Here is a 23649-nt window from a genome sequence, read left to right as displayed (position 1 = left end):
ACGCTTGGAGGCCTCGCGTCCTTCCATTGAATTAATATCCTTCGTCGAGCCACTAGGGACGCAAAGGCCAGTATTCCGGCCTCCCTAGCCTCCTGTACCCCCGGTTCTACCCCGACCCCAAAGATCGCAAGCCCCCATCCTGGTTTGACCCTGGACCCCACCACCTTCGACACCGTCCTTGCCACCCCCTTCCAGAACCCTTCCAGCACCGGACATGCCCAGAACATATGCACATGGTTCGCTGGGCTTCCCAGACATCTGACACACCTGTCCTCACCCCCAAAGAACCGGCTCATCCTTGTCCCCGTCATGTGAGCTCTATGCAGCACCTTAAATTGAATGAGGCTCAGCCTCGCACACGAGGAGGAAGAATTGACCTTCTCTAGTGCATCCGCCCACGTCCCGTCTTCTATCTGCTCTCCCAGCTCCCCTTCCCACTTGGCTTTCAGCTCCTCCCCTGATGCTTCTTCCGCCTCCTGCATTATCTTGTAGATGTCTGATATCTTCCCCCCTCCGACCCAGACCCCCGAGAGCACCCTATCACTCGCCCCCTTACTGGGGAGCAGGGGAAACCCCTCCACCTGCCGCCTAGCAAATGCCTTCACTTGTAAATATCTGAACATGTTTCCCGGGGGGAGCTCAAACTTCTCCTCCAGCCCTCCCAGGCTCGCAAACCTCCCCTCTATAAACAGGTCCTTCAGCTGCCGTATGCCCACCCTGTACCAGCTCTGAAATCCCCCGTCGATGTTCCCCGGGATGAATCTATGATTCCCTCTTATTGGCGCCGCCAACAGACCTCCCATTTCCCCCCTATGTCGCCTCCACTGCCCCCATATCTTGAGGGTGGCCGCCACCACCGGGCTCGTGGTGTACCTCGTGGGGGGGAGCGGCCATGGTGCCGTTACTAGGGCTCCCAGGCTTGTGTTGCCACAGGACGCCCTCTCCATTCGTTTCCAAGCTGCCCCCTCCCCTTCCATCATCCACTTGCGCACCATTGACACATTTGCCGCCCAGTAGTACCCCGAAAGATTGGGTAGTGCCAGCCCTCCACTGTCCCTACTCCGCTCCAAAAAGACCCTCCTCACCCTTGGGGTGCCATGCGCCCACACGTAGCTCATGATGCTACTCGTCACCTTTTTGAAGAAGGCCCTAGGGAGGAAGATGGGCAAGCACTGAAATAAAAACAAGAACCTTGGGAGGACCGTCATTTTGATTGACTGCACCCTCCCCGCCAGCGACACCGGTACCATGTCCCACCTCTTAAATTCCTCCTCCATCTGTTCCACCAGCCTGGAAAAGTTCAACTTGTGGAGGGTCCCCCAGTTCCTTGCCACCTGCACCCCTAAGTACCTAAAGCTCTTTCCTGCTCGCTTGAAGGGGAGTCTCCCAATATTTTATAACTTTTCTAGCAGGAGAAATTAACGGCCTATTCAGAAGAAAGTGAACATTTCTTTCCAAGATGAGAAATATTCATGAATGTGGCCATCACGTTGGTACAGAACTGCTTTTTAAAAATGTTTCCTATTAAGGGGTAATTTAGTGTGGCCAATCCACCGACCTTACACATCTTTTGGTGTGGGGGTGAGACCCATGCAGGCATGGGGAGAATGTGCAACTCGCCCAGACAGTGACCTGGGGTCAGGATCGAACCCGGGTCCTTGGTGTTGTGAGGCAGCAGTGCTAACTACTGCTCCAATGTGCCGCCCCAGAATTGTCTTTATCATGAATTTTATCAAGACTATAATAAATCTATCCAGCAGACAGGAACTAGTGATTATGCTGGCTAGTGTAATCAGTGGATGGATATCTGTGGGTTTTATAGCATACCATCTCCATAATACTTTTTAAAATTGTGGATGAAAAGAGTTTTAAGATTGCAGAAAAACCTGACTTGTTATTAGAGTACCCAATTATTTATTTTTTACTCTTCAGGGGCAATTTATCGTGGCCAATCTACCTACCCTGCACATCTTTGGGCTGGGGGATTGAAATCCACGCAGACGCAGAGAATGTGCAAACTCCACACGTACAATGACCCAGGGCCGGGTTTCGAACCCAGGTCCTCAGCGCCGCAGTCCCAGTGCTTGCCTCTGCGCCGCCGCCGCCTCCCCCGTTGTGCTCAATTTTAATAAACTTTATTATCAGGGGCAGCACAATGGCGCAGTGGTTTGCATTGCTGCCTCATGGCACCAAGGTCCCTGATGCAAACGCAGCTCTGGGTCACTGTCTGTGTGGAGTTTGCACATTCTCCGTGTTTGTGTGGGTTTCGTCCCCACAACCCAAAGATGTGCAGGCTAGGTGAATTGGCAACCCTACATTTCCCCTTAATTGGAAAAAATGAATTGGGTACTCTGAATTTATAAAAAGAAAAAGTAGTCGCCACACTCCGGCGCCTGTTCGGGTACACTGAGGGAGAATTCAGAATGTCCAATTCACCTAACAGCCCGTCTTTCTGGACTTGTGGGAGGAAATGGGAGCACCCAGAGGAAACCCATGTAGACACGGGGAGAACATGCAGACTCCGCACAGACAGTGACCCAAGCTGGGAAGCGAACCTGAGGCCCTGATGTTGTGAAGCAACAGTGCTCACCACTGTGCTACCATGTTGCCCTGTAGTTCTAACGCCCTGCACATAAATCCAAGCACTTATTTTGTATAAGAGCTAAAATTATCCTCGCCCATTATCCACACGTGCAAACTTCACAGCAGGAATCACTGACCAGCTAATCGAAGTGGAAACTCTCACAGAAAATGGAAGCAAAATATGCAGATGCTGGAAATCTGAAAAATGGAAAATGCTGGAAAACGCAGCTGGCCTAGCAGTGTCTGTGGAGGGAGAAACAGCTAACCTTTTGAGTCAGTTCCAATGAAAATATAGAACATACAGCGCAGAAGGAGGACATTCGGCCCATCGAGTCTGCACCGACCCACTTAAGCCCTCACTTCAACCCTATCCCCGCAACCCAATAACCCCTCTTAATCTTTTGGACACTAAGGGCAATATATCATGGCCAATCCACCTAACCTGCACGTCTTTGGACTGTGGGAGGAAACCGGAGCACCAGGAGGAAACCCACGCAGACATGGGGAGAACGTGCAGACTCCGCACAGACAGTGACCCAGCGGGGAATCGAACCTGGGACCCTGGCGCTGTGAAGCCATAGTGCTATCCACTTGTGCTACCATGCTGCCCTGATATTCAACTCTAAACATTAACTTTGTTTCTCTCTGCACAGATGCTGCCAAACCTGCTGACTTTTCCAACATTTCTGGTTTTATCACATAATGGAACAGCTTCCTGCATAGGCATATCAATTTGTAACTATCTAAATTGCATGCTACCTGTAGTACAATCTTGTTTCTTTGCTTTCTGTATTTAGTGCAGTTACACAGTGTACTGATGGGTATGTCCATAAGACTGGCAACCATGGAAGCAAATGAAGCTATTTGCTTTTTTATAAACAAACGCACACAGGAACAAGAAAGCAAAAAGGCAATGACATTTTTGTATTTTAAAGATGTGGTTCTTTTTGCCTATCCAACCTATGGCTTTTAAATACTCCCCATGTTTTTTGCCATTAAATGAATTGCATGTTGGAATTTTTGAAATGGAATTTGTTCTGCATGTACCAGTTACAGTTTTCAATAAAAAGACCATGTTATAACCTACAATAAGACCCAGCAGCTAGTTATGAAGCTAAAATTAGCAATTGATTATTCCAATTACCATTTTCTATTTGCATATCATTAGTCTTTGATAGAAATTTTATTCAGAAGAATAATTGCCTGCAAGTCCGTTTTGGAATAAATGAAAAATCTGGTTTGCTGTCATTTGGAACCCAGCATAACAATTTAATACCACTTCACATATTACTTTCTCAGTGATGGCATGGATTATGTTGTGGAACAGTGCCCAAGATAATTAACTCTTCACAAAGATGGTGAATTGTCCTGCTGTGTGTAAGTGAGAGAATGTATAATTGGCAAAAAAAAATCCTGCAGTTTGTGAACTCTAGTTTTGTGTTCACCTGATAGGTTTGGGACTATGAGACTGGAGATTTTGAACGTACACTGAAAGGTCACACAGATTCTGTACAAGATATCTCCTTCGATCAAAATGGCAAACTGTTGGCATCCTGCTCTGCTGATATGACCATCAAGCTCTGGGATTTCCAGAGCTTTGAATGCATTAGGACCATGCATGGTAAGTGTCAATTTCCTTTCTTGGAGTCGGGGTGTGGCGCGTGGTAGTGGAGTTGCAGATGGTGCAAGAGGAGCAAGTGTCCTTTTTGTAGGCATGTAAAAATCAATATTTTCCATATATTGCATCTTAAGCAGAGTAGTACTTCATAAATCTAAGTAAATTTAATTAATTACTGTCAAAAATCTTAATTCCATGATCTTAGATAATTTATCTTGCACTGTACTGCTTCTGAAAATACATCAAATAATGTTTTATTATGTTGAAATTCCTACTTGACAATTTTACCCTTCACTCATCACACTGTTGAGCAGCATTTCTAATCCAGAATGTTACCCTATTTCCTTACAGCTGGTTATTACTTTGAATTAAATGGGTCACTGTGTGATAAAGTAGTTTTGGAGGTCCTGCTTTGAATAATTTTCCTTCTGCCTTGCTCCTGACCGCTTTCCCCATTGAGAACACATCTTCACCAGAACACAGTTTTAATTCACATAGATGGTTGTAGGCACAGTTCTGTTCATAACTGCAATTTTACTGCTGTCCTTGTGCATTTTTTGACATTGCTTCATGTTTGTGCAGTTGTTTACTAGTAGCTGTGCTGATTTCAGTGGCTATAATTGAAATTTTAAATGCAATAGAATTGTACTGAGGTGGGGGGACTATCCAGGAAAAACCACAATTTTGAATTTGGGTTGTCTAAACAAGGACTGACCATACTAGAATCTGACTTAATTTGGTGTTGTCTGGATCCATCAATCCGTTTGATTCGCTTTGTCATGTAGTTCAAAAAACATCGGCAACAAAAGCAGACCCTGATTTTAAAGCAACCAGGAGTAAATTCCCACCAGAAAAGTATAATTACAAAAAAGTCAGAAATTCCATTTCATCTTCCCTTTGTGCTACATCTAGCTTTGTTACTGACTACCCTGATTATTCACCGTTGAAATATAATCCGTTTTATTTGCAAGGTTACTGTCCATTTAATTATGTTCATGAATGCAAACTTAACCTGCCATCCTTGCATAACCAGGTTGGTTATTGATGGTGTAGTCTGATGCATGACACCCACAGGAATGTAAACACATCCTTGGAAATGTTATCTTCATCTCCTCAAGGTATTATAGGATGATTGACATTTGACGAATGTGATGATTTTTCAAACTAGTTTACATGATGGGAAACTAACTTTTGAGAATATTTGACATGTGTTTTGAGGTTTTAAAAAAATTCTTGAGTATCACACTTGTTGCAAAACAGATTTGCATATACACAGCAATTCCTGCAGAATAATTAAAATTAAATGTCTGTCATTCAGGCTTAATTGGAGGCAGTTTTCTCCCACCAGGTCAGAAGGCAGTGAGATGAAGCACCGCTCCAGGTCTTGAGTATATAGACCAAATTACGAACCCAGTACAATAGTGAGAGAGCACTGTATTTTGAGGTGCTGCTCTTCAAATGAGATGTTGAGCCAATATCAAGTTTACTTGTTGGAGTGGTTAGCACTGCTCTGAGGACCCGGGTTTGATCCCAGCCCCGGATCATCGTCTGTGTGGTGTTTGCACATTCTCCTCGTGTCTGTGTAGGTTTCACCCCCACAACCCAAAGATGTGCCGGGTAGGTGGATTGGCCACATTAGATTGTTCCTTAACTGGGGAAAAAAAAGAATTGGGGACTATTTTTTTTAAAAGTTTACTTATTGGAGTGCTTTAAGTGGCCATGGCACTTTTTGAATAAGATCAGTTGCCCTCAAAAAGTGCCACTAAAAACAATTTTTAGCTAGCAATTCAATCTCTTCACAAGTTGCAATGCCCTTTAATGGTTGATGTTCTCACGTACCCTATGAGGTACATTCAAAGTACTTTGGGACATATCTGAAATTGCTAAGACACTAAACAAGAGCAGGCATTTCAAAAATGTAAACCTTTTAGTGGCACAGTGGCAGTCAGAATATTCAAAAGAAATTCAAGACTAGTGAGTGCTCCCATCATTTTTTTAAAGAAGTAGAGTTAATGCAGAACAATTGAAAATTGTGAAATTACACAGCACATGAGAGAAGTTGGATGTTTTTGGATAGGACCGTTCACCAGAGTTTGATTGGTCCCATTTGAAATCCTTCAGATGCTGTCTGAAGTGTTGAATGTTAATGGCGTTCAGTTTTTTTAAAATCCCAAGCTAACTTAATTCTATTTCACTTTTAGGACATGATCATAATATTTCTTCAGTAGCTATTATGCCTAATGGAGATCATATAGTATCTGCTTCAAGGGATAAAACCATGAAAATGTGGGAGGTGCAAACTGGGTAAGTGTACAAAGAAACTACATTAAATAAAATTCCGAATTTAAAGTTTAATTTTAACAACGATATATTTTGGGCACTATTGTGGGGGCAGCACGGTGGCGCAGTGGGTTAGCCCTGTTGCCTCACGGCACCGAGGTCTCTGGTTCGATCCCGGCTCTGGGTCACTGTCCATGTGGAGTTTTCACATTCTCCCCGTGTTTGCGTGGGTTTCGCCCCCACAACCTAAAGATGTGCAGGCTCGGTGAATTGGCCACGCTAAATTGCCCCTTAATTGGAAAATAATAAATTGGGCACTCTAATTTTTTTTTAAACTATTGTGGAAGGGTCTGTCACTGTGAAGACTCTTATGTAGAATCTGTAATAAAAGCAAAATATTGCAGATGCTGGAAATCTGAAATAAATCTGGAAAACTGAGCCGCAGCATCTGTGGAGAGAGAAACAGTTAACGTTTGGCGTGCAGTATGACTCCGAATTGAGGGGCAGCAGGGTAGCATGGTGGTTAGCATAAATGCTTCACAGCTCCAGGGTCCCAGGTTCGATTCCCGGCTGGGTCACTGTCTGTGTGGAGTCTGCACGTCCTCCCGCTGTGTGCGTGGGTTTCCTCCGGGTGCTCCGGTTTCCTCCCACAGTCCAAAGATGTGCGGGTTAGGTGGATTGGCCATGCTAAATTGCCCGTAGTGTCCTAATAAAAGTAAGGTTAAGGGGGGGTTGTTGGGTTACGGGTATAGGGTGGATACGTGGGTTTGAGTAGGGTGATCATGGCTCGGCACAACATTGAGGGCCGAAGGGCCTGTTCTGTGCTGTACTGTTCTATGTTCTATGTCTAGGTAGGGATGCAATGGATTTTCTGATGTTGTGCTGTTGTAAAAGCAGGGAGAGGCAGATGGAGCAAAAGAGCTGTTCAGGAACAGGTTAGATGACAGGGGAGATTAAATAACCAAGATGTCATGGAACACAAGGCAAGTGGAGTGGTAATGATATTACTAAAAACAAGAAGTATTCGTCCAGATTGAGTATTAATAGCAGAACAAAGGTGAGCACGGTCTGAAGGCAAAATGGCAGAATGTGTTAATAGCAGAATGACAATCGGGGCTGTCTGAAAGTAAAAATAAGAACACGATGCAGACTGGCACTTGGGGAGAAAAAAAAATTAAATGGCAGGAATCGCTAAACTCAATGTTGAGTCCAGAAAGCTGTAAGGTGCAAGGTTGGAAGATAAAGTACTGTCCCTGCAGCTTGCGTTGGACTTCACTGGAGCATTGTAGCAGCTGAGGGCAGAAATGTGAGCACAAGAGCAGTATGGTGAATGGAAATGTTAAGCGACCAATAGGTTGGGGATCATCCTTGCGGACTGAGCAAAGGTGTTCCATGAAACACTTTACGTTTGGTCTCCCCAGTGCAGTTGAAACTGCTTTAAAATCAGACTAAATTGAAAGTACGCATAAATCGCTGCTTCACTGCAAGGAGTGCTTGGGGCCTTGGGCAGGGAGACGGTAAAGGGGGAAGTGTTGCACATCCTGCGACTGAATGGGAAGATGTTGGGGGCAATGGAGGAATGAACCGAGTTCTCACGGAGGAAATTATCTCTTCAGAATGCTGAAAAAGGAGGGGAAGATGTCTTTGGTGGTGGCATCATGTTGCATTTGTTGGCAATGGTGAGGAATAAGCCTATGAATGTGGAGGCTGGTGGAAAATGAGAACAACGGAAACCCTCTTACCGTGCTTCTCGGAGGCAGGAGATGGCTCAAGGGCAAAAGTGCAGGAAATGGGTTTGATGCATTCAACCACAGTGGGGAATCATAGAATCATAGAATTTACAGTGCTGAAGGAGGCCATTCAGCCCATCGAGTCTGCACCGGCCCTGGAAAGAGCATCCTACCCAAGCCCACACCTCTACTCTTATCCCCATAATCCCATTTAACCTTTTGGACCGAAGGGCAATTTAGCATGGCAAATCCACCTAACCCGCACATTTTTGGGCAGTGGGAGGAAACCGGAGCACCTGGAGGAAACCCACGCACACACGGGGAGAACGTGCAGACTCCGCACAGACAGTGACCCAAGCCAGGAATCGAACCTGGGACCCTGGAGCTGTGAAGCAACTGTGTTAACCACTCTGCTACGTTGTGGAATTTAGCATCATCAGAACAGCTGCCACAGAGAAACTGAGGGGAATGGAATCCAGTCCTTGCAAACGTGTAGAGTAGATAGTTGAGGGAATCGGCTGGCCTGTAATGAATATTGGTAAACAGTCTGTGCCCAGAAATGGAGACTGAGAAGTTAAGGGATGGAAGGAAATGTTGGAGATCGGCCATGTGAAGGTGAGAGGGACGGAACGAGAAGCAAAATTAATGAATTTTTCCAGTTCCAGATGAGAGCACGAAGCAGCATCGATACAGTCATCAATGTACTCAGAAAAAGAGTGGGGGAGGGCTTTGAGTAGGACTGAAACAAGGAATGTTCCACATGCCCCACAAAAAGACAGGCATAACTAGGATGCATAGCCACTCCTTTTATTTGGAGATAGTGAGACAAGTTAAAGACAAAATTGTTCAATGGGAGAACAAGTTCAGTCAGGCAGAGGAAGGTGGCAATGGATGGGATTGCTTGGGCCTCTGTTGACGGAAGAATTGGAGATCCCTCAGACCAGCTGGTGGAGATGGAGGTCGAGAGATAGCAAGTCCACAGTGATGATGAAGCGGGTGGGGACAGGAAACTGGAAATGGCTAAAATGGCACAGTGCAGGGCAGCACCGTGGCGCAGTGGATAGCACTGCTGCCTCATGGTGCCGAAATCCCAGGTTCGATCCTGGCTCTGTTACTGTCTGTGTGGAGTTTGCACATTCTCCCTGTGTTTGTGTGGGTTTCACCCCCACAACCCAAAGATGTGCAGGGTAGGTGGATTGGCCACACTAAATTGCCCCTTAATTGGAAAAAATGCATTGAACACTCTAAATTTATTTTTTTAAATGGCATAGTGCCTCAGAAGAATCACAAATATAGATGGGAAGAGACTGGACAAGAGAAGAAATAGTCAAGATAGAAAGAAATAAGTTCACTAAAGCGGGGCAGGCTGAAACAATGGTTCTATCAGGACAGTCATGCTTGTGGATTTTGAAAAGGAGATCAAAGTGGGCTGTATGGGGTTGGAGGACACAGAAGTTGGAGACAGTGGAGGGACAATCTCCAGAGGTGAGAGGCCAGTAACAGTCCTGGAACAACGACTTGATGTTCTATTGCAGGGTCACGGTCCAGGAGGAGGTAGGAAGAAGTGTCTGAGAGTTGGTGCTCAGTCTCTGCAAGGTAGAGGTTAGTATGGCAGACAGCAGCACCACCCTTGTCAGCAAGGTCGACAAAGTCAGGGCTGGATCATGAGAAAACTGAGTGCAGCAGGTCCAGAAGGAGACAGGCTGGCATGAATGAGTGGTGTGTGTGTGGACGCCTGTGAAGAACCTTGAGACATTATTTTACATTAGAGGTGATATATAAATGAAAGTTGTTACAGTAAACACTTGCAGAACAGCAATTTTATGTGCAATAACCTTTGTAACCTGAATGAAATAAAGTTTAGTGCGACATTCAAATCAACTGATTAAATTGTAAGCTGTCTACCGGGAAAATTTCAGCAGCACAAATATTCTCTGAAAGTTGCATGTTATATTTTGTATATATCAAAATGAATCATTTATTCTACCATTTATTCCATGGTAAATCCATGTGGATGGAGCTACCACATTAGCAGCATTGGAGCTTTTTTTAATGGTTTGACATCTAAATTCACCTGTTGCTTTGAAAAGTACTATAGAGTCTATATGGAATTTTTGTTTGTTTTTCAGACATTACTTGTGCTGTTTGACTCCCTTTTACAGAGTTGACTGCCATCTCTGGGTTTGTTGAGTGAGTCACTCGACTAACTTTAATGTTTTTTAATGGGTGCACAATATAATTTTGGTTGCACTTAGAGTTTTATGTAAGGGTTCAAAAATATAATTACTGGAAAGTGCATGTAAATAAAGCCATTAAAAGTTGCTACTAATTTGGGTGTTATAAATGAGACATAGAGTTCCAGAATAAAGTAGTTATCAATTTATGCCAACATTGGTTAGGCACAGCAACTGTCAGTAGTCTTAGGCATTGTGTTGAAAATATATTGGGAACCATAGATTTTCTCCAATGTAGATTGACCAGGTTAACACCTTGTATAAAAATTTATACTTCCCAAGGAGCAAAAAGAGGAGCTATCTGGAACTGTCTCTACAGAGCAGTGGAGGTTGAGGAGACCTAATAGAGGTCTTTTGGTAGAGTAAATAGTTTCCAGTGATGGGGGAGTTTCTGGTGATGGGGGAGTTGGTGATTGATCTAGTTGTCATAGGTGAGGATTTAGGAGAAATCTCTTAACAAAATTGTGAAAACACTGAATGCTTTGCCAAAGGAAGTGAGACTTTTGCATCTTTTAAGGGAAAAATAGATACATGTTTGAAGTAGATATATAATATATACATATATATATATATGGCTATGGAGAGGGCACAGTTGTCTGATTACTTTTGAAATTTCTCCAGTAAAGAATCATAGAACATAGAACAGTACAGCACAGAACAGGCCCTTCGGCCCTCAATGTTGTGCCGAGCCATGATCACCCTACTCAAACCCACGTATCCACCCTATACCCGTAACCCAACAACCCCCCCCCTTAACCCTACTTTTATTAGGACACTACGGGCAATTTAGCATGGCCAATCCACCTAACCCGCACATATTTGGACTGTGGGAGGAAACCGGAGCACCCGGAGGAAACCCACGCACACAGGGGGAGGACGTGCAGACTCCACACAGACAGTGACCCAGCCGGGAATCGAACCTGGGACCCTGGAGCTGTGAAGCATTTATGCTAACCACCATGCTACCCTGCTGCCCCTAATCAACAGAGATTTAGGGGGCCAAGTGTGCTGTAACCTTTCATGGTCCTTTTACTGTTAGCTGGGTAGCTAATCAACTACTGTTATAATAAAAGTCCCCAGGAAATCATATCAGCTTAGCTGTTATGTTGATTTTTACCTGCATAGATCGGCAGACTGAAGAAAGTAGTAAGTCACTGAGACTGTTGCTATTACATTTTTTAATGTTATTATTGCTATAGGCATTGCATGTCATCATCCTGACTACTGGTTATAGGTATTGCAATCCACCTTATTGATTGTTGTCTTGGTGGTGGGGGGACATTTTTACTATCTGGTTTATTGATGACCAGAATCCCACCTTTGGCTTGACTTTTAACATTCCTATTCGTAACTTGTCACAATGTTGATGATTTCTGTTGCTGCACAGAATATATTGTTTTTCTTTTTTGAAATTCAGGGAATTGTAATAGCTTGGCTAGATTAAGGGCTCTGCTGCACCCATTCAACTAGTTCCGACTGTATGGAAGCTAAAGCTGAAGGGTTTTCTTTCGAAGGGGAAAACAGAGCAAATGCTAGGTTGCAATCTTTTGAAGAGTTTTCAAAGGTAGCTTCAAATCAGAGCTTGCAGGAAAACCACAGATTTTGTTTGTTATTTACAATGCTGTAAGTACTGTTTCAAGGTTTTGCATGGATTAAGTGGGGGGGAGCATTTCAGAAATTTGCTGAACAAGAAATATAAATGTCCAAGATTTGAAGATGAGAGCCCAGAGTGTAAAAATCTAAATACATGCAATAGAAATTATTTCTAAACTTGCTTTTGATATGGAATCCAAAAGAGCTGCTGATCGAATTTCTCCTGTTAATTTATAAATTATCATAAATTTACTGTTTGCTCACAGTTATTGTGTGAAAACTTTTGCGGGGCATAGAGAATGGGTGCGCATGGTGCGACCCAACCAGGATGGTACTCTTTTGGCCAGCTGTTCCAATGATCAGACTGTCCGTGTATGGGTGGTAGCAACAAAGGAATGCAAAGCTGAACTTCGAGAGCATGAACATGTCGTAGAATGCATCTCCTGGGCACCCGAGAGTTCCTACCCAACCGTTTTGGAAGCAACAGGATCTGAGGTAAGATTCTAATGGTTCTGCTTAAATCTGAGGTTACAATTGACTAGAGATACAAAACTTAAGCCAAGGAAAACTGATTGCATTACAGTTTGGTAGTTCAGCAATTATAGAAGAAATCACATTGGCTTTGAAGTGTACTGTACGAAGACATTTTAAATTTAAACTTGATCCAAAATATTAAGTTCTAGTAAAAGGTGACTGCTAGGAATACATCTGATGACCCAAGTATATTTCTGTTGAGTGGTGCATTAAGCAGATATAGTTCAGATCTTTGTTTAAATTATGATGTACTTAATGGAGTACGTTACCTTCCAATCGATTCATAGGTCCTCTAATACTGTCTGGCTGCTGCCAGATTGCAAGTATATCTCGGCATTTGTCTTTTGAGAACTGGATTGAGAACTCCCAAATTAATTCCTGGCAAGGTTAAAATAAGTGACACCGAATTGGGATGATGTAATGTTTATAAGGTAGCAGTTGGCCACAGTAGCGGATCTAGACACTCACCAACTGATTCTGGAGGGGGATTTAAACTGTATATTAGACTCAAAGCTGGATTGCTCCAAACCAAAGTCATTGAGCCCTTGGAAGGTGCTTTCTGCGTTCATGGAGGACACTGGGTGCCGATACTTGGTGGGGTAAGGAATTCTCTTTTTCCCCCGGTGCACAAGGTGTATTCGAGGATAGATTACTTTGCCATGGATAGGACTCCTCTCCGGCATGAAGAAGGTAGAATATTCGGCTGGTGTTATCTCTGACCATGCTCCCCATTTGGTATGCCTAGTGTTAGGGTTGGGTTGGGCGCAGCGCATGGGATGGAGGTTGGATGTAAAGCTTTTGTCGGATATGGGGTTCTGTGTGAGGGTTTTGAGAGCATTAAGGGAATATGTGGAGTACAATGAAAATGGGGTGGGCTCACCCTCTACTCTGTGGGAGACATTGAAGGCAGTGATTAAGCAAATTAATATATAAGACATACATGGACGAGGAAGCTCAGAATGAGCGGCAGAAGTTGGTTGATATGTTGGGAGTGGACCGTAGGTATGAGTGACCCAAATCTGGAACTCTTGGGCGTGGACCGTAGGTATGAGTGACCCAAATCTGGAACTCCTGGGCTGCAGGAAAAAGCTGCAAATGCAGTTTGACCTGTCTACGGATAGGGCGGTGCACCAGCTGAGGCATTTTGGGGGGGGGGTTTGAGTATTGGGAGATGGCCAGCCTTCCTTTGGCTCACCAGCTCAGGAGGCTACTAGGGAGATCATTCAGGTTAGGGATTCGGAGGGTGCGCTGGGCTTTATAGGTCAGAGCCGCCAGAGGACAAGTTGGAAATGGCAGACTTTTTAGAGGGTCGGAGTTCTCCAAAGTTGGGGAGGAATTGCGGGAAAGGTTGGAAGCACGCTGGGTTTGGAGGAGGTTCAAACAGCGTTGGGACAGGTGCAGACAGGGAACGCACCAGGGCCGGATGGATTCCCGGTGAAATTTTAAAGAAATTTGCAGATCAGCTGGTTCCGTTATTGATGGGGATGTTTAATAACTCTCTGACATTGGGCTCCCTCCCTGACATACTTGGACAGGCACCCATCTCTCTCCTGAAAAAGGATAAGGAACCCACAGAATACAGTCGTATCGCCTGATTTAATTGCTTAATGTAGACGCAAAACTATTGACCAAGGCTAGCACTGAGGCTGAAATCCTGTCCCCCGGAGGTAGTTGGGGAGAATCATCATAGAATTTACAATGCAGAAGGAGGCCATTCGGCCCATCGAGTCTGCACCACCTCTTGGAAAGAGCACCCTACCCAAGAGCATCCACATCTCCACCCTATCCCCATTAGCCAGTAACCCCATCCAACACCAAGGGCAATTTTGGTCACTAACTGGAATTTAGCATGGCCAATCCACCTAACCTGCACATCGTTGGACTGTGGGAGGAAACCGGAGCACCCGGAGGAAACCCACACACACACGGGGAGAACGTGCAGGCTCCGCATAGACAGTGACCCAAGTAGGGAATCGAACCTGGGACCCTGGAGCTGTGAAGCAATTGTGCTAACCACTATGCTACTGTGCTGCCCTTGGAGGATCAGACGGGATTTGTAAAGGGCCAAAAATTGTCGTCCAGTGTGAGGTGACTACTGAATGTGGTTCTCACTCCAGCAACTGGGCCGGAACCAGAGATAATTGTGTCTTTGGATGCAGAAAAATAATTCAATGAGATTGAGTGGAGGTACCTCTGCGGTTTTGGAGAAGTTTGAGTTTGACACTGGGTTTGTGTTGTAGGTGTGTTTGTTGTATGAGGCTCCTTCCACCAGAGTTGGAACCAACACCATGAGTTCAGGTTGCTTAAGGGGACAAGGCAGGGGCCATTACCTTGAGGGCCTCAAATAAGTGGAGTGGGATAGGATAGCTAGGGGCGGTGTGGAACACGGTGTCCTTGTATGCAGATGGTCTGCTGTTATGAAGGACCCAGGGCCAGTTATGAGACACCTAATGAGTATACTGAAGAGCTTTGGCTCTTTCTCTGGGTACCAGTTAAATTTAGAGAAGAGCAAGTATTTTCTGGTCAACACTTGGGAAAGGGAGCTGGTCTGGGTGGGGTTACCTTTCCATCTGGCCGGGATTAGCTTTCGCTATTTGGTGGTCCAGGTGGATCGGGATTGGGCATGGCTCCGTAAATTGAATTGTACCACCCTAGTGAGTAGGGTCAAGGCTGACCTGCAACGGTGGGACAATCTCCCATTATCCTTGGCGGGCCGGGTTCAATCAATCAAGATGAACATTTTGCCAAGATTCCTGTTCCTATCTTAATGTCTTCTGGTATTTCTACCCAAGTCATTTTTCCAGGGGTTTGAGTGGCTTATATCAGGCTTCATGTGGGCATGAAAACGCAGAGGATTTAGAGTGGTGTGGTAAAGCGGGATAGATAGTCGGGAGGTGTTGCACTGCCTAATCTAAACTTTTATTACTGAGCTGCCAATGCAGAGAAGGTGTTTGGGTGGTGTGGAGACCCGGGGTCTACCTGGGTACAGATGGAGTCTGGGCTGTGTAGAGGGCCCAGCACTGGTAGTGGAGTCTCTGCCATTTGCTTCGGCAAAGTACTTGTCAAACGCGGTGCTTGTCTCCACTTCAAAAATATGGGGGCAACTCCATCAGCATTTCAAACTGGCCCCCATTTGTGTTCACCACTTGTTCGAACCAGCAAAGTTTCATGTTACATTTGAGGGGTGGAAGGGGCTGGAGAGAGGGAGTGATTTATTTCTGGAGGGCCGGTTTGCCAGCATGGAAGAATTGAAAGAAATTTGGGCTCTTGGGCTCGGACCCGTTTCAGTACCTCCAGGTATGAAATTTTGTTAGATGGATGTTTCTGACATTTCCGGTGGTGCCACCATCATCCTTACCAGAAAAGATCCTTTCCTCTTTGGTCAGAAGAGGGTAGTTCATCCGGCATATATGGATGGATTTTGGGGGAGGATCTGGTCTTGGCGGATGGGGTGAAGACCAAATGAAAGGTGGAGCTGGCCATATATTGGAGGATTAGGTGTGGAGTGAGCCCTTTGCAGGGTGAACGCCACATCATGTGCGAGGCTGAGCCTGACCCTGCTCAAAGTAGTGTTTAGGGTGCACCGTACTAATCCCAAAATGTATTGTTTCTTTGCAGGGGTTGAGGATGCGAGCGGTGTTCGAGGGGGCCTGCTAATCACAAGCACATGTTCTGGCCCTCTCCCAAGCGTGTGGGTTTTTTGGGTCTCTTTTGGCAATATGGCACCATATTGGCGATTTTGAACATTGAGCTGGGGCCCTGTCCTTCAGCAGCTATGTTTGGGGTTTTGGACTTGCCGGAGCTGCAGACATTTGAGGGGGGGTGATGTCCTTGCCTTCGTCTTGTTGGTTGCTCGGAGGAGAGTCCTGTTGAGTTGGAAGCTGGCGACGCCACCCAGTGCCTCGGCGTAGCTCGGGGACTGAATGGAGTTTATGCGCCTCAAGAACATCAAATACATCATGAGGGGGTCACTTGGAGAGTTCTACAGGAGATGGCAACCGTTTGTATTGTATTTCAAGGAATTGGTCGCTGCTAAGGGGTGGGGGGAGAAGATGGGGGGCTTGTTTCAAGACGGGGTAGATTTCATTATTCTTTTTATAATTTACTGTTGTTTGTATTTTTATATAAAATGACAAAGGCTTAATTTTTTAAAAATAAACTGTTTGTTTCTAAAGGTTTAATATTTGGGTTTCTTCTGTTTTTTCCCAAAAATATATTTGAAGTAAAATGCAATGTTACAGAAGCCTGCGCCCCTTTTCATTTGAAGGTAATCTAAGGTCACATTGTCAGATATGATTGACAGCCAATGACCTCTGACTCTAGTAATCCATACGGTGATTGAACTTGGAGCGAGCTGCACAAATAAATCCACTTCCCCAAGGCTTTCCTCTGCAGTGGTGAACGATTGGGGAGAGCAGCAACAGCCCTTGGTTATCTTTTTAAAAATCTGACCTAGTCCTATTAAAATAAAGGTGAAAATTACATATTTTCATTGATTAGTGTTTTTCATTATTTCATGTGCTGACTTTGTCCAGTGAATATGGCTAGTGATATGAAGAGTGCTGCGTTGAATGACAAATCTTTGCACGTTTAAAATTGTTTTTCACAATATAAACTCATTCCATGATATGACGGTTATTAAAAATTGTAAATGGGTGGCATAGGTGTGCTAGCTTGAACCTGCTTCTCTGATTACAATATTTCTGTTGGTTAGATAAAACAGCTATAACTTTTTTCAGTCGTTCTCCGATCAGCCGCCATAACTGCAGATTGGCAAATTCCCTGATGGATACAAATTGGACCTTCTGCTGAAGTTGTGGCTTTAGCCAGGGGTGTGGGGGGAACTTTGAGGCAAATACTTTTCTGCCTCTGGTCACTTGAGTTAAGAGGCATGTTTTCTTTTGGGTATGCCGAAAGCTTGGTAGACAACGGAGAACTCGTAATAGCATTGACTTGTGGCTAAAATACTGCCACAAATGGTAATATATCCCGAAAACCTGGTTGGAAGAGGGACATTGTCAAATCTAAGTCGCTGATCACCTACATTTGGTTAATATGTTTCTATTGCAAATACCTGCGCACCACTTCAAAAGCAAGAATTCTCATTATTATTCCTCAAATACTTTGTCGTACATGCTTTAAATAGCAAATCAAAAACTAGATACCGTTCTGGTTTGGAAATAAGCTGCTAGTTTAAATGCAAGTAAAAGTTTGTTTGTTTTAAAGCATGTTTTTTGAAATTCATACAAATGGCTTTGTGAATCAGTGCAAAGTTTGTCATGACCATCTCTCAACAATTCTGCTGAGCCAGTGCAACCATTAGTCACATTTTATTTTAATTCCCTGGTGAACATAATCATACTACAGGGAAAATTGGTTTGGGACTTTTCAAAAATAATACTTCTGGATCTTAAGCTGTTCTTACATAAAACAGTTCAATATGCAACAAGTCATCACAGCCCAGAGTTCTCTAGTTGTACTACAATACAGATATTGATGAACTCATGGCCCACCTTAGAAATGATAAGGACCTGGGACTACGGCGCTGAGGACCCTGGTTCGAATCCCGGCCCTGAGTCGCTGTCCGTGTGGAGTTTGCACATTCTCCCCATGTCTGCATAGGTTTCACCCCACAACCCAAAGATGTGCAGGTTAGGTGGATTTGCCACGCTAAATTGCCCCTTAATTGGGGGGGAAAAAAGTAATTGGGTCCCCTAAAATTTATTTTTTAAAAAAGAAATGTTAAGGACCTGAACCAGTGCTGCCAATAACCGATATTCTCTAGCAATATCTATGGTATCAGTATAGCAAAGTAGAATGCCAATTTCTGAGAATTATATGAGCATATCTCTGGCAGTGGTCAATTTAATAGAAGCATCTAACCTTTGGCGTCAAGTATATACATATCAATACTGAATTACTAAAAGGCAAAGTGAATTGTATCTAGTCTGATTGTAAAACATTGTTGGAAGATGCCGTAGACGTTGGACTAGAGCAGTGATTTGATGTTTCTGTTTTCTTGTGCCACACGTCTATCCATGAGGCTGCCATTTCTTGGTACAAAAAAATAACTGTTCTAAAGAACCTTCCTTTCATTGCAACTCCCTCGGCCATCTGAGGTTTCAAGGAGTGTGGACTTTTGCTTTTGCCTTGGATTTTTGGCTGGCTATCTTCTCTGAGACCAGCAGCAATCTCTGGAGCCTGTATATGTGCAGTAAAATGTGGAAATCAAGAAGCATAGTCAGTGGTTCTATGCTTCCTCGCTGTGTTCACTCAAACTGCAATGTAGAGCTAAGGAAAATTTGCCCTTTTGTACTATTAGACTTGGTGTAAAACTCATGAAAAAGTTACCACGGGTAACTAGCTTTTTACCAGCATTCAAAGTTTAGAATTGTTCATCTATAGCCTCAGTTCCTGATGAGCTAATCCTTTTATTTGTGGAATACCAAATTTCTCCATTGATACATATTTTAACAATGCTTCTTCAATCCTGTTTATATTCCAGTCATTTATTTTGTTAACTTTTAATTCACATTTTTGAGATAAAAGTTCAGTGCATTTTACATCCTGGTTTGCAGTCTGTGAATGTTTGAATTGTGATTTATTGCAGACCCTGCTTTAAGTGATCTGGAGATCCCCTTAACTTGGCATCAGATTCAAACTGAAGTCAAGAGAGGGGAAATCTGGCAGCATGGTGGCGCAGTGGTTAGCACTGCTGCCTCATGGCACCGAGGTCCCAGGTTCGATTCTGGGTCACTGTCCGCGTGGAGTTTGCACATTCGCCCCGTGTTTGTGTGGGTTTTGCCCCCACAACCCAAAGATGTGCAGGGTAGGTGGATTGGCCATGCTAAAATACCCCTTAATAAAAAAATTAATTAAATTAAATTAAAAAAAGAGGGGAAATCTACTCCACAGAGATCTGCAGACCTTTGTGGGCAGCTTTCTTTGAGGTCAGCGTGAGCATTGTCACTGCTCCGGTAACCATTTAACTTCACATCTTAAACCTTCACATATATATCCATAAGTTAACTGCAAATGTAAGTAATAATAATAATTCTTTATTGTCACAAGTCGGTTTACATTAACACTGCAATGAGGTTACTGTGAAAAGCCCCTAGTCACCACATTCTGGCGCCTGTTCGGGTACACAAGTGGGAGAATTTAGAATATCCAATTCACCTAACAGCATGTCTTGTGGGAGGAAACCGGAGCACCCGGAGGAAACCCACGCAGACACAGGGAGAAGGTGAAGACTCTGCACAGACAGTGATCCAAGCCAGGAATCGAACCTGGGACCCTGGAGCTGGGAAGCAACCCACTGAGCTACGGTGCCGCCCATGAGTGACTATCGTCAGAAACAGGAGAATGTAAATAGGGGACAAAGAAATGGCTGAGCAACTAAACACATACTTTGGTTCTGTCTTCGCAAATGAGGACACAAATCATTTAGCAGAAATGTCAGGGAACGCAGGGTTTAGTGCGAGGGAGGAACTGAAGGAGATCAATATTAGTAGATAAATGGTGTCGGGGAAATTGATGGAATTGAAGGCTGATAAATCCCTAGGGCCTGATCTACATCCCAGAGTACTCAAGGAAGTGGCTCCAGAAATAGTGGATGCATTGGTGGTCATCTTCCAGGATTCTACAGACTCTGGAGCAGTTCCTGCAGATTGGAGGGTAGCTAATGTAACTGCACTATTTAAAAAGGAACGTAGGGAGAAAACAGGCAATTATAGACCAGTAAGCCTGATGGCAGTAGTGGGGAAGTTCTAGAATCCATTATCCAAGGTTTTATGACAGAGCACTTAGAAAATAGTGGCCAGATCGGATTGTCAGCATAGATTTATAATGGGGGAAATCATGCTTGACAAATCTACTGGAATTCTCCGAGGATGTAACTAATAATGTTGACGAGGGGAGCCAGTGGATGTGGTATATCTGGACTTTCAGAAGGCTTCTGACAAAGTCCTGCATAAGAGATCAGTGTATATAATTAAAGCGCATGGGATTAGGACTATTATCTCAATGGTCATAAATTAGGGGAATGTGCAACAAGACCTGGGTACACCAGTCACTAAAGGTAAGCATGCAGCTACAGCAGGGGGTAAAGATATGTTGGCCTTCATAGTGACGATTCGAGTACAGGAGCAGGGATGTCTTGCTGCAATTGTACAGGGCTTTGATGAGGCCACAGTTGGAATATTGTGTGAAGGTTTATCGTCCTCATCTGAGGAAGGATGTTCTTTCCCGAGAGCAAATGCTTACCAGACTGATTCCAGGGATGGAGGGACTGATGTGATTCCAGGGATGGAGGGACTGATGTGATTCCAGGGATGGAGGGACTGATGTGATTCCAGGGATGGAGGGACTTGTGTGATTCCAGGGATGGCGGGACTGATGTGATTACTGGGGTGGCGGGACTGGCATATGAGGAGAGATTGAATCAGTTAGGATTGTGTTCGCTGGAGTTCAGTAGAATGAGGGAGAATCTCAGTAACCTACAAAATTCTAACAGGATTAGACAGGGTAGATGCAGGAAGAATGTTCCTGATGGTGAGTGTGTCCAGATCCAGGGGCCACAGTCTGTGGATACGGGATAGACCATTTATGACAGATGGGGAGAAATTTCTTCACCCAGAGAGTGGTGGGTCTGTGGAATTTGTTACCACAAGAAGTATTTGAGGCCATAACATTGCATGTTTTCAAGAAGCAGATAGATATAAGACTTGTGGAAAACAGGATCAAACAATATGGGGGGAAAGTGGGATTAAGTTGATCAGCCATTATGAATGGGCAAGTAGGCTCGAACGGCCGAATGGTGTCCTCCTATTTTCTATATTTCTATGCCTGTAAGTAATAGTATCTGACAAAGCAATTTAAATCGCTAACTTCAGACGGTTGTGCCAGTGTTACGATAATAGTTAGTCTGAAAGAGTTAGAAGAAATAAAACCACTTCAACGTAATTATTTTATACACACAGACCAAGCCATGCATGGGACACACATCCCACACGGTCCGCACCAGTGTAGTGCAGCACCTTCTCGTGACAAAAGTGTATCATGTTGCTAATACAACTGGCAAAGCTTCAGAATTAGTGATTGAAAGTTCTTTTTAAAAATTGTGCTAGGATGGGTAAAAGTGTCCTTTATGTTCTCGTAGGACCCACATAAAGTTACACATAGAAGTCCCCATATGCAGAATTTACACAAAGTGAGCATATGGAAGAGTATATGAAGAAATTGCGAATATACATTGGAAAGGATCTGAAACTGGAATGTCTAGTAGTTCTTATTCCTAGCCCTTATTGCTGGTATGGGTTCATTGTAATATAATCCAATATTCGCACTCAATTACCAAGCTTGCAATTATTTCTGTTAAAATGGTGCCCTCTCAAACCCCCCTGTCAGATGATGGAAGTCTCGAGAATTAAATTATACAGACATTAAACAAGATTAGTATGTACTTCAGTGAGTAGGTACTGGTAGAAATGGCGCAAACACAGTTTTGTTGGACCCTTTTAATTACTGAGAGAATTGTTCAGATCACGTGTACTGCATTTTTTAAAAACGAGAGAGAGTATGCACATGACAGTTATACTGTGCATGAAAGGTTTGTTTCTTTAACAAAAAATGTTAGTTCTCTCTCGTTAGTCCCCACCTAAATTCAATGTTTAACTTAATGGCATAAACTATACTAATTAAGCAAATATCTGTGGTAAGTATTCCATTGGATGCTACTGCATTTGCTTCATAAAGTCAGAATGTTTATAATCAGTATGCCAAGTGACAGTCAGCACTTGAAATTGCCTGAGGGTCTAAACAAATCTTTCTGATAAACTGTTGCATTGGGCAGTGTTTTTTGCATCCAATATTTACATTGAATTTGATTCCCCAAAGTGACTTTCTGATAAGCCACCGAAGGCAACTCAACTTTTTAGTTTTATAAATCCCATTTAAACTTGTTATTTAGAAGAGCTTTTCTTTTAATGGGTGCATTTATTTTCTGCCACCACTGGTTCTCAGACCCACCTCTACTCGTTTTTACTCCTCCCCTCCTTATGTGCTATAAACTGCTTGCCTGACATCCAACCCTGGATGAGTTGTAACTTCCTCCAACTGAACATCACAAAGACTGAAGACTTTGTCTTTGACCTCTGACACCAACTACACCTCGCAGGCCACAGGGTTGAATCAAATGAGCTTCCAACCCTGTATCTTCTCCATTGCAATAACTTGGCATAAATAAAGCAGATGCTGCAAATCTTAAACAGAAAATGCTGGAAGCACTCAGCCGTCCATCACAAACCCCCCATGTCTGAACTGAAGCTCCTTTTCATGTCTTTTATCCCTCCAGACTTTGCTCCTTCAATACTCTCCTCGCCAAACTCCAATCCTTTAGTTTTTTTTAAATAAATTTAGAGTAACCAATTAATTTTTTTCCAATTAAGGGTCAATTTAGCACAACCAATCCACCTAACCTGCACATCTTTGGGTTGTGGGGGTGAAATACATGCAGACATGGGGACAATCCTCTAGTTTCAACCCAACCAAACCTCCTGTAACCTGTATTACTCCAATTCTTTCTCGCCTATGCCTGTCCTTGCTGACCCATATTAAGATTATCCAGGCAGTCCGCATCATGTCCTGTCTCATGCATGTGGTTAAATGGCCCTGATCCAATCTGCATAACCTCATACAGGTCTGTGCCCCCTCCCCCAGAGGACAGCACGGTGGCGCAGTGGGTAGCACTGCAGCCTCACGTCGCCGAGGTCCTAGGTTCGATCCCGGCTCTGGGTCACTGTCCGTGTGGAGTTTGCACGTTCTCCCCGTGTTTGCGTGGGTTACACTCCCACAACCCAAAGATCTGCAGGGTAGGTGGATTGGCCATGCTAAATTGCCCCCTAATTAGAAAAAAGAATTGGGTACTCCTAAATTTATTTTAAAATACTTTTTTTTTTAAAGGTCCTCTCCAAACCAATTCTGGCTCCAGACATATCTGCATGCCGTCGCTCAGGTCCCATTGTTTGTATATTCCTCATTAAACTTCTTGAGCACTCCATCTCCTGCTCTTCCCTGC

The 23649-nt window shown here is 44.0% G+C and overlaps 1 protein-coding gene across 1 annotated transcript in view; it reads left to right on the top strand.

The window, feature by feature from the left end:
- LOC119975017 (lissencephaly-1 homolog) overlaps window positions 1-23649 on the top strand; it is a 116788-nt gene that overhangs the window by 74606 nt on the left and 18533 nt on the right. The window contains exons 6-8 of the mRNA XM_038814468.1: window positions 4036-4204; window positions 6403-6505; window positions 12305-12533. Of these exons, the coding sequence (XP_038670396.1) occupies window positions 4036-4204; window positions 6403-6505; window positions 12305-12533 (501 nt within the window). The remainder of the gene's footprint in view (window positions 1-4035; window positions 4205-6402; window positions 6506-12304; window positions 12534-23649) is intronic.

Source organism: Scyliorhinus canicula, chromosome 12, assembly GCF_902713615.1.
Source record: "Scyliorhinus canicula chromosome 12, sScyCan1.1, whole genome shotgun sequence".
Taxonomy (NCBI): domain Eukaryota; kingdom Metazoa; phylum Chordata; class Chondrichthyes; order Carcharhiniformes; family Scyliorhinidae; genus Scyliorhinus; species Scyliorhinus canicula.
Note: the sequence above shows the minus strand (reverse complement) of the source record. Positions and strands in the feature narration are given on the sequence as shown.